Source organism: Carlito syrichta, unplaced genomic scaffold (genome assembly GCF_000164805.1).
Source record: "Carlito syrichta isolate Samal-C Ts95f unplaced genomic scaffold, Tarsius_syrichta-2.0.1 Scaffold153530, whole genome shotgun sequence".
Lineage (NCBI taxonomy): Eukaryota > Metazoa > Chordata > Mammalia > Primates > Tarsiidae > Carlito > Carlito syrichta.
The window spans coordinates 192,361-204,570 of NW_007097626.1; the positions used below are offsets into that span (position 1 = coordinate 192,361).

A 12,210-nucleotide genomic window follows, 5' to 3' on the forward strand; every position below is an offset into this window, starting at 1 on the left:
CCACCCCACCCACCCCACACCTGCAACCTCTGGCCTGCCTGGGGAGCCTGCACTCGCTCTCACCAGCCTCTCCTCTCATGAAGACGCTTGTGTTTCTCTCTCCTTGGCTGTGCTAAGCCAGCGTAAACTCCTCCATTGATTGTTTTACTCTCAATATTTTTAAAGTGCTTATCTTCCAATATCTCCTCTCCAGCTCATCTTTGTGGATTTGTGCCCTTTTTATTTCTTTACTGTCATCTTGGTGGTTTTTTCCCCAGAAGGAAGGGGAGATAAACATGGGAGATCGATTCACTTGTTGACCCGATGTCCTCTGGGCTCTGCCATATTTGATGTGGGTAGGGGTATCCTCTCCCTCCCTCCACATCCTTGTTTGGGTTCATAAGGAGAGGCTTCTCACTTAGGAATACTGGAGAGAAAACTGCTGCCCTCTGCTGCACCCCATTCCCTCCTTCCCAGGGGACAACGGTAGTGTGAGTCTCCCAGTGTAGACTCTCCCAGAAGCAAACCCTGAGCTGATAAGGGTCTGAGAGGCTGTGGTTTACTTGGGGAGCAAAGCCAGGAAACTCCATGAGGGGAGTAGAGAAGGGAGGCCAACACAGATGCTTTCAGACATGGGTTGCCACTGTGCGCTCAACATGCCCAGATCCCTGGGAGCCTGGAGAATGCACTGCAGAGCTCCTGGGTGGAGCTAAGAGGTGAAGGAGCCAAGATACTGATCTTCCAGCTCCGTGCAGTCACTAGCTGACTGCTGCTCCCCATAGTCTGCCCTGATGCAAGCACAGCCCTGGAGGAAGGCCAGGCACTTGCAGTCATGGTGCTCAGGGCACTCAGAGGACTAAGTGCTGAAGGATGTGGATAGGTCCAACTGCCCATGCTAAAGTGACAGTCACAAAATGGCCCTACGTCTACATAGCAACACTTCTTCCTGGCAGTACAGCCTGCTCCAGACTGCACATATGCTCTCCTCTGCACATGGAAACTAGAAGCAGGGGAGACCCTGCCCCAGGGGTGAAGCTTGTCTGCAACCAGTCATGGACATCTAATCCAGCAGGGAGAAATAGAAGCCCATCATGTTCTAGGGCTGAGCTTTGCTCTCCAGGTCATTGTCAAGCCATAAGAAAGGGGTGCTCTATCCCTGGCACCCCTTGAATAGACCCTTCATTGGTCAGTCTGGAGAGGACAAGGTGTAGAATATTGGCCCTCTAGAAGAACCCTGATGTCTGGAACAGTGTCCAGTGATGCTGGGGATATAACTAGCCTCCATGCCCTGTTACTGCCTCAAGGTTCTATCTCTAGCTCATTTCTGGGTAGACTGCTTCACAGGTCGGTCTGGAGAGGAGAGGGCATGGAGAATCAGTCCTCTGGGAGAACCCTGGTGTCTGGGATCAGGGTCCAGTGCCTCCAGGGATATGCCTAGCCCCCCATGCCCTGTTCCCTCCTCAAGACTCTCTAGGCTTCTCAGGCTGACCTTGCTGGGTCAGTCAGCTGACAAACAAGAGGCTCCCAGGAATCTTCCAAAGACCCAGCACTATGCTCAACACTGGGGAATGAAAATGTCTGTGCCAATCTCCCACTCAAAAGCCTACAACACTTTCCTCTGTCCCTTAGGAAAAGTTCAAAACCCTAAGCAAGGGGCCACAGGGCCCTGCCCATCTCTCCCTGAATCCTGGGTTTCTGGCAGGAAACAGAAGGGACACTCTGATGGAGTGGATGAGGTGGGTTAACAACGAACCACCTGCAAAGGTATGGGCAAGATGAAGGGAAAACCAGCAAAGGATGGTGAAGCCCCAGGGACAGCTGCTACCTGCCTGGCCCGACTCTGTAACAGGAGGGAGCAGTCACTGAAGCCTGAGATCATGTGAATGACATGTCATACACACAGGTGCACAAATGAGTGCATGCATGTACATATGATACAGAGGACATTCTTCCAAATGTTTTGCCTCTCCAAAATGTTTTCTCTTTGGGCAATGGGAAGGAGAGAAAAACTGTATTTACTGAAATTACTGTAAATAATTGATTAGAAAATGTAACTTAGAGTCCAAGCTGTGCAGAGGACACAGAATAAAGTATTAACCTCAATCAGGTAATGGCTGATCAGGCGAGGTTTTGTAGGAGCAGATCCCAAAGAAGGTAGTAGGTGTGGACTAGTAGGTAGAGGCAGGGAGGCCTGGAGGTGAAAGGATGGACACCCAAAGACCCGAGGCGGGGAGGATAGAGTTTGTGGGATGTCTCTGCTGAACCCTACCTCTAGTTCACTGAGATCTCCACTCTGAACCACTGATAAACGCTCCTCGGATGCAGCTTCTCCTGTGATTTTCTTCCCCTGCAAATGACAACAGCAAGACATGAAAATCAGTTGCACTCACAGTGGCTGAGAGCCCAAACTCTGGATCAAGCCTATGGGGTTCAGACCCTGGCTCCACTGCTTACTGGCTGCGTGGCATTGGAATTGCTATGTAGCCTCAGTTTCCTCACCTGTGAAAAGAGGATGTGATCAGCATCTACTCCATAATGTTATGAGGATAAAATAAGGATGGACAGATAGACAGATAGATGCTTAGTACCATGAAGGCACCCCCAATTCTCATTACTATTCTTCAGTTTAACTTGAAAGCTGCTACTGTTTTTTTTTTTTAAAGTCTTATTGAGATAGCATTGGCACACAATAAACTATGTATATTAAAGTGTACCTTTTGAGAAGGTTTGACTTACATATGCACCTGTGAAACTGTCACCACCATCTAGACAAGGAACATGCACATCAATCCCCCAAGTGTGTCTACATGTCTCCCACTCCACCCCTTTCTACTCTGCCAACCACAGGCAAACACTGATAGGATTTTTGTCACTATAGGTTAGTCTTTGTATTTTCTGAAAGTTTATATACATAAAATCATTATTCACTCTTTTTTTGTTTGTTTGTTTGTTCTGGCTTCTTTCCCTCAACACATTTATTTTGAAATTCATCCATGCTGTTGCATGTATCAATAGTCCTTTTTGTTGCTGAGTCCTCCACAGCCTCACCAACATTTGGAATGCTTAATTTTTTTTGTTTTGGTAATTCTAACAGACGTATAGTTGTATCTATAGTTTTAACTTGCATTTCTCTAATGATTAATGAGGTCTCGCATTGTTTCATGTGATATGTTTCTTTTGAAAAGTGTCTGTTCAAATCTTTTGCCTACTTTTTATTAAGTTGTTTATTTTGTATTGTTGTGTTTTGAGAGTTTTAAAATATGCATTCTAGAAACAAGTCCTTTGTCACCTAGATTATTTGCAAATATTTTCTCTCAACCTGTAGCTTATCTTTTCGTTCTCTTAACAGTATTTTTCAAAAAGAAAAAAATTTTAATTTTAATGATGTTACATTTATCAATTTGTACCTCCATATATTATACTTTTGATGTTGTAGCTAAGAAACCTTACCTAACCCAAAGTCACAAAGATTTTCTCTTAGGTAATATTTTCTTCTAGAAGTTCAATAGGTTTGAATTTTACATTCCGGTCTATGACCTATTTGCAGTTAATTTTTGGGTATGAGGTATAAATTGAGTTTAAAATATTTTTGCATATGGATATCTAATTTTTGCATATAGAAAAGGCTATATTTTCTTCACTACATTGCCATGTACATTTGTCAAAAATCAGTTGTTCATGTATGTTGAGTCTATTTCTGAATTTTATTTTATTCTATTAATTTACTTATTGACCTTGACACCAATACTACACTATCTTCTTTATAAGAACTTAGAGTAATTAATCTTAAAATAAGTGAGTTTTAGTGCTACAACTTTGTTCTTTTTCACAGTTGTTCTGGCAGCTCTAACTTCTTTCCATTTCCACATGAATTTTGTAATCAATCAATTCAACTTTTATAAAAATTCCTGCTGAAATTTTGATTCAGATTTTATTGACTCTGTAAATCAATTCGAGAAGAATTGAGACCTTGAGACTTCCAACCCATGAACATAGAACATCTTTCAGCTTACTTAGGTCTTCTTTAACTTCTCTCAGAAATGCTTTATAATTTTCAGTGTCTGGCTCTCAAACATCTTTTGTCAGGCTTATCTTTAAGTATTTAACACATTTGGGCTATTATAAGTAGTATGGGGGGGACCCAAAAAAACAAAAAATATTTTTGGGAGGGCAGGCGCCTTGTAGTACAGGTATCCCCCGCTAGGTTAAGTGTTCTAGGAACCCATCAGCATCAGTGTGTCAACTAATGTTGCTGTGAGAGGCTGTGTTAGGCTTCAGTGAATTTGGGTTTTTTTTGGAGTTTCTTTCAGTGTACTTGTCCATTACATGATGGGCGATTTACAAGCACACCTGCCCACACCATGCTGAGTGTTCAACACTTTCAACTAAAAATGGCATGACCCCCATGCCCTACCCTCTATTCACTCAATCTAGCCCCAAACAACTTTTTTTGTTTCCCTGAATGGAAAAATTCCTCAAAGGGAAACATTTTGCTGATGTAAAAGAGGTAAAACAAAAAAACAGCAGAAATAACTAAAAGGCATCAAAATCGACAATTTCAAAAACTATTTTGGGCAGCGGAAAAAGCATCTCAATAGGTGTAGTGCATCAAGTATAGAGCACTTTGAAGATGACTGAAGTTTAAACATAAAAGAGCCGGGCTCAGTGGCTCAGCCTGGAATCCTGTGCTTTGGGAGGCCGAGGTGAGTGGATTGCTTGAGCCCGCGGGTTCGAGACCCGCCTGGGCAACTTGGCAAGAACTCGTCTCTACAATAAATCAAAAAAAAAAATTAGCCAGGTGTGGTAGCGCGCGCCTGTAGTTCCAGCTACTTGGAAGGCTGAGGCGGAAGGATCGCTGGGGCCCAGCAGGTCGAGGCTGCAGAGGCCGGGAGCGACCACTGCACTCCAGTCTGGGCGACAGAGTGAGACTCCAACTCAAAAATTAAATAAATAAATAAACATAAAAGAATAAATACACAATTTGTTATAAATAAATTCCAGTTTTTGGGGGGTTCCCACCTCATATTTATTTCTTCTGATTGTTCATTGCTATTATACGGAGATACAACCAAATTATGTATATTAATTTGTATAATTTTATAAAGTATAATTTATAAATTATAGCTTTGGAAATTTTGTATTTTATATTTGTGATTTTACATAATTTTGTCATATTATTTACCATTCTAGTCATTATTTTGTAGATTCCATCAGATTTTTCTACATAGATAATAATGTTGTCTACAAATAATTCTTACTTTTCAATATGATGCTGTTAACTTCTTTTCTTTTTGTACTGGCTCAAAGCTCTAGTAAAATTTTGAATAGAACTAGTAAGCACAGACACTCTTGTCTTGTTCCTGACTTTAGGAGTAATGCATTCAGCCTTTCAATTACATATGATGTTTGCAATGGGTTTTTCAAACAATAACCTTTATCAAATTGAGAAAGTTCTCTTCTATTTCTAGTTTTTTGAGTTTTTATGAGGAATAGATGTTGGATTTTCAAGTGTCTTTTATGCATTTATGAGATAAACATAAGATTTTTTCTTTTTTAGTTTACTATGGTAAATTATACTGGTTGACTTTCTTATGTTAAACCACCTTCCATTCCTAGGATAAACCTGACTTTATCATGACATATTATCCGTTTTGCATATTCATTCAGTTTATTAGAAATTTTAATTACAACTTCCCCATTAATGTTCATGAGGGATATTAACCTGTAGTTTTATTTTCTTGTAATGTTTTTTATAGTGAGAGAACATACCTTAGATGACTTGAATCTTAAATTTATTAAAACATGTTTTATAGCCCAGAATATGGTTTATCTTGGTAATCAGCACTTGAGAAAGATGTGTATTTTGCTGTTTTGGGTAGAGTATTCTATACATGCTAAACAGGTCAAGTTGGTCAGTAGTGTTTTTGTTTGCTTGTTTCTCTCATTATTAATATTCTTTTATTATTACTTTTTTTTTAATGTAGAGCTGTTGCTTCACTGTATAAAAGTAGCACCAGTTAAGTCAGTATACTGTAAAATTAAAATAGTATCATTCTTCACCTGACACTGTAAAACTAACAAAAACTTTTCTCTACTCCCAAGTTATTTCCAATGCAAAGATCTATAAGTATTTTGGCCTAAATCCAGGGATGGATGTAAGCAAGTTACAACATTATATAAGGCTTAAAATAATAATGTTATCCTTGAATTACATAATTTTTATAACTAGTTTCTACCACAGGTAATTTCATAAATCCTAATATTATAACTGAATCCTAGCCTAAAAATTATAAGATATTGTGAAAAAAGATGCATACTGTGTTTATCTGTAACAGGTAAGGAATATTTCTTGCAGTAGCAGTGTTGTAGTTTCATTTGCCATTGGTATTGCTAAAAGTTGCTATTTTAAATCTTCTATCCACCGCTAATTTAAAACAACTATGCTGGGTTAAGTTGCTTCATACTAGTTTACTTTGGGGTTTTCACTCATACTCTTCTTCATTCATTAGTTCATCCAGTTCTGAAGTGCTACTCGATGTCATCTAGACAGCGAGGCCCACTGTTCCAATACCATTTTCTGCTGTTATCCACTCATATCTGTCTGTGAATTTATGTACTAAGAGCAGAGCAGATCCCATGCACAGATGGCACTTCCCTCAGGCACCAGGACTGCAGCCCACAAACTCCACACTTCTCACAGCATACCAAGTTTTCAGTATTGAGGGTCACTATACTGTACCTCGGTCACCTGGGCTGGTAGGGGTAGAGTGGAGCTGGACAATACTGTCCTTAAAATCTTCTTTATCCTTACTTTCTGTCTACTTGCTATATCAATTATAAACAAAGGGATAGTGAAAATCTCTGACAAAAATTGCTGAATTATTTATTTATCTTTGTAGTTCTACAACTTTTTGCTTCATGTATTTTAGAACTCTGCTATTAGGTACATAAACATTCAGGATTGTCATATCCTCTTGACCTTTGTTATCCTAATCACATTGTTTTTCCTGAAATCACTTTGGCTGAAATTAATAAAGTCATTCCAGCTTTCTTTTGATTGGTGTTGGCATGGCATATCTTTTTTCATCCTTTTAATTGTAGCCTACTGTGTGTCTGTACTTAAGGTGTAACTGAGATTTGCTTTTTATCCAATGCCCTTTAGTTGGGATATTTAGACTACTTACATTTAATGTAATTATTGATATGATTAAGTTTAAGTCTGTCATCTTGCTATTTTTCCCATCATTCTTTGTTCTATTTTTTCTCTTTTGGCTTTCTTTTAGTTTAATTTTGTATTTTTATGATATCATTTAATATCTTCTGTAGGCATATTAGATATAACTCTGAATTTGATGTGTAACTTCAGTGGTACATCTTTAACTTTCCATAGACTGTCTTCAAGTGATAAAATACCAGTTCAGGTACAGCATAAGAACCTTAAAGTCATATACTTAAATTTCTTCCCTCAAGGTCTTTGTGATACTCTTGTCATATTTTTATTTTTACATAAGATATAAACCCCACACTATGTTGCTTTTATTTTTGTCTAAGTTAATTATCTTTTAAAAAGATGTAAGCATTAAGGAAAAAATATTATACATTCGCCCATGCTGTTATCATTTCTGGTGCTCTTTATCCTTTTGTGTAGATTCAGATTTTAATCTGGCATCATTTTCCTTCTGCCTGAAAGACTTTCTTCAACCATTCTTGTAATGTGGGTCTGGTAGTGATGCAACTTCCTACCATTTGTATGTAGGCAAAAGTATTTATTGCACCTTTATTTTTTAATGAAATGTATTTACAAGGTATAAAATTCAGTTTATTTTCTTCCAGTTTTTTCAAAATGTTATTTCACTATCTTCTTGCTTGCATTATTTTCCCCCCAAAACCTGCTGTTATTCTTATCTTTGTTTCTCTGTTCCTAATTTGACTTCCTCCATCCTCACATCCAACTGCTTTGAAATTTTCTCTTTATCATTGATTTTTCACTATTTTCTTATAATTGGTATAATTGTCTTCGTGTTTTCTGTTTTCTGAGTTTCTTCTGTCTATTGCTTTATTGTTCTCACCAAATTTAGAATTTTTTCAGTCACTTCTTCAAATATGTTTATTTATTTTCTATCCCAATCTCTCTCTCTTTATATGAACTTCCATTACACATGTATCAGTTCCTTGAAGTTGTCCCAAAGCTCACTGACACTGATCTTTTAAAAAAAAACTCACTTATCTTTGTTTCAAGTTCACTAATCTTTTCTGAAATGTCTAGCCTGTAGTTAATCTTTGCAGTGTATTTACTATCTCATGCATTGTGGTTTCTAATCAACTCTAGAAATTGATTTGGGACATAGTTTTATATCTTCCCGTCTCTCCTTAACCTTTGGAACATATCATTATGATAGCTGTTTTAGTGTTTTTGTCCACTAATTCCAACATCTTTTTCATATCTGGGTTGGTTTCAACAGATTGATTTGTCTCCATCTTATGCATTATGTATTCCCAGTTTTTTGAGAGCTTGATAATTTCTTTATCCAGTTCCAAACATTGTGACTTTTACCTTGTTGAATCCTGGGTAATTTTGTTTTCTTGTAAATAGTCCTGAACTTAGAATTAGTTTGATGCTTTCGATTTTTTCTCTAAAGGACAACAGCAAGGCCCTCTCTATAGGTAACAATTTCCCATTAATGAAACAAGACTCTACTTTGCATGCACTTAGTATCCTGTGAACCGTACATTTTTCTTTTGATAAAAGGCACTATTGAGAACAGGCACTATTCCTAACCTTATATGAGCATTGGGTACTGTTAATGCTAATCCTCTTCTCAGTCTGACTTTAAGTGGTTTCCTCATGTGTGGTCTGATCAGCACTCAGCTAAATAGCCATGAGTGATCAATGATGTCTCTCTCGGCTGATCAATGATGTCTCTCTCTGTGCAGCCCTCTCCTTTCTAGTACTCTGTCCTTCAAACTTCATGGCTTTAGTCTCTATGGTCTTACAAATCAATCTCTTCAACTTGGAAGTCTTCTGGTTCCTAGTGCCCTGTGTTGTGGCCTGGAAATTCTCAAGACAGAAATCTGAGGCAATCATAGGATCCCTTGCCTGATCTTCCATCTCTCAGGCATCACTGTCCTTTGTTACAATGATAAGTAGTGTCTTAAATACAGTTCTTTCCTGTACTTCAGCCACATTTTGGTTGTTTCAGGCAGGAGAGTAACCTGTGTCTTACACCATCTTGCAGAAGCACAAGTTCTTTGTGCTTTCTTTTCTGCCTGTTTGAATTGATTCCATTCATCAACTTCATTTTCTTTCAATGTAATTCATGCTCTACAATCTTCTTTAAAAGGCTCAGGTCTCCCCGAATCCCCTCTTCTGAGATGTTTCCATCCTCTTTGCACATACTTAATTAGCAGCCTCTTCTCTCCGCACCATACCACAACCTCTTGAAGGCTAAGGCTGTGTTTCAGTCTCCTGGGTACACTCAACACACAACAGAGTGCCTGGCCATCATGAGCACCTGATCTCTGTGCAGAAAACAGATCAATGCTTGAAATATGACACTCAACCAGCTATAGGTTGGTTGGTTGGGTTCTTTTGCAGTTTGGGGGATCAGAATGCATTTTTCAATAGAGATAACCTGAAAACCAGGAAGGACAATCCAAGTCGCATAGTGCTAAGACTCATGTCCTCTTCTCCTACTCTTATTCCCAAGATTTTTTTGCATGAAGTGATGGGCAAAGAAAACATTGCTTTTTCCAAGATAAGAAAGGAGAAAAAAGAGAGAAGGGGGCTGGAGGCTAGGAAGCAACGGCACTGTCCCTGCCCCCATCCTGGGTGAAAGGAGGGGTCCTGAACTCAGCTGGGTGGAAGAGTAGGGAGATCAGAGGCTGAAGAAGCTGTGTAGTGAATCCCATCTAGAGATTCTGGTCACACACATTGTTGATGTGGCACCAAGCTGACAACATTAATCTACAAGTGAATCTGTTTGTTTTTCCCACTTGGTGAGGTCATCTGAAAAGGAGGGGACCTGAGCAGCCTTGTTCCTGAGGTCACAAGGCCATGGCCTGAGACCCTGCAGGAGTAAATGAGGATCCAGAGCCCAGATTACAGCCCTTTTACTAGTGGTCAAAGATTGACAGAGACGAAATGATAGCTGGATTCCTGGGCCACCTACCAAATCCTGTCTAATCTATAACATGACTGACTCTAGACTCCCTTGGTGTGGGTTTCTTCCCCAATGAGGTTAGGGCAGTAAGTAACAGCAGCACACACAGTGCTCTATTAGCATCACACTAGCCTTGGAAGAAACCAGGGAAGACTCCCTCCAAGGCCAGGCAAGCACTATGAAGCCCGACAGCTCTCCAGGGAGCTGTGGCAGATATTTCTGTAGTTTGCAGGGTGCCTAGTCAGGGCAGGAAGGAAAATGCTGCCCCACTGGGAAATGTAGATAGAGTGTAAGTTTCTTCACAAAGTCTAGATTTCCCAGTGAGCTTTAAATGAGCAGTTTTACCTACTGCAGCCTCCTAAAATTAGGAGTTAGTCAGGGAAGAGAGGAGCATAGAGAAAGGCTGAAGTTCCGTTCTGACCTGTACTCTGGAGCATATCAGTGAGGCTTTGATTTGTCTGTTATAAATACCTTAGGGCCCTGTGTGCCTCAGTCCACAGTATCCCCAGTCTTAGTGTTAGTCTTCATCAGGCTAATATTAGAACTTCTCAGAACTTCTCAGGCTAATATTGTCCCTTCTCCAGCACCAGGGACAGCCCTGATATCATAGTAACCCCCAGGCCTACCCCACACCCCAGACATGAAAAGAATGGTCTCCCTTACCTGGACGCTTTCCATGGTCTCTGGAGAGACAGGTTCCTGTGGCTCCTCGATTACTTTTAGGGAATCCTGGTGACTATTCCTGAGCTCAGTGTCTTTGAGAGAAAGAATAGAATGAGGACAGAAAATAGTTCATAAATGTCTGTAGAACCACAGGAAATTGGCCAGCATGGTCACATGTTTTTAAATTATAGCCAATCTGAAGAATTTCACTCCAGAGGCCAGTACCTTGAGATGAAAAGAACAGGGTCTCTGTAGCCCCCCTAATACTGACATCGATGGAGGAATCCTGGATGAATACCCCCTTTGACCTTCCTGAGCCCTCCTCTGCTTGATGGAGATAAAATGACACCTGTCCCCAGGAGAGTCATGGAGGTGGAACCCACTCAATGGCCTGGGCAGGCCTGGCTTGCAGGAGGCCCTTGACTGTCTGCCAGTCACTGGGCAGCTGGGTCCTTTAACAGCAGCCCCCTTTGAAGTTCACAAGCAATGGCTGATCAACTCCTGGATGGCAGGCTTTGAGACGATCTTAGGACCGAAGGTGGAAAAGACCACAGTTAGCTAAGTCCATGCTTCCCGAATGCCCAGAGTTAGCACAAGGGCTGCTGTCTCATTGGAGATACCATGACCTCGTGGCCAGCCAGTGGCCATGATGTTCACTTTTTTATTTTCTAATAGAAATTATTCTCAAGAAATAGAGCTGAGCATTGTTGCTTTAATGTGTTCTGGAAACTCAATAATCAGGGTAGGCTTCATGTATTTAACCTTTACCAAAAATTATTGCAGGAAAAAAATGCTCATTTTGTCTAAAAAGGTTTTTCTCCCTGCTCTTGTTTCCCTTTCTCCCCCTTCCTTCCACCTGCTCCACACCCTCCTCATTTCAAATCACTCCCCATCTAAGGAGGGCTACCAGAGGGAGGACATCACTGCAAGAACACCTGTTCCCTCTGCCACTCCCAGGGCCTGGTCTACCAGGGAACTCTTGGCTGTGACCTCTGCTCTCAGCCTTCAGGCATTAGTTCAGAGCAACCCTGGGATGCTCTGCTCACACTGCACCTCCCCAGAAGTGCTGCCACAGATGCAGGAGGCATCCTGGACCCGCTGGAGGCTCCAGAGATGCTGCTGCTGCCACGGCCAACATGGGAATGCTGCTCTGTCTTCTTGTTTTAACCATCCCATTACACACCATAGGGCCAGAGGCAGCCCAAGGTCCTCTCTGCTTCCTCTTCTACAACATTCTAGTACCAGCCATGGCAATGGCCCCTGCAAATCCCTCCCTACCCCAAATCACCAGATCCCTAAAGCCTTACACCTACTCTGGCAAAGATGCAGGTAAATGAAATAGAATGAAACTCTGAAAGAAAAATTAGATGCCCAGGGAGGTGTAAAGGGCATAGTTGGAGAGATACCT

General features: G+C 40.8%; 1 protein-coding gene across 1 annotated transcript in view; it reads right to left on the reverse strand.

Annotated features, from left to right (window-relative positions):
* The window catches only part of LOC110594865 (cilia- and flagella-associated protein 61-like), an 18,949-nt gene extending 6,961 nt beyond the window's left edge, over positions 1-11,988 (reverse strand). Inside the window, exons 1-3 of the mRNA XM_021708870.1 lie at positions 11,898-11,988; positions 10,803-10,894; positions 2,249-2,326 (exon numbers count right to left, since the gene is read on the reverse strand). Of these exons, the coding sequence (XP_021564545.1) occupies positions 2,249-2,326; positions 10,803-10,894; positions 11,898-11,988 (261 nt within the window). The remainder of the gene's footprint in view (positions 1-2,248; positions 2,327-10,802; positions 10,895-11,897) is intronic.
* Positions 11,989-12,210: the final 222 nt, after the last annotated feature.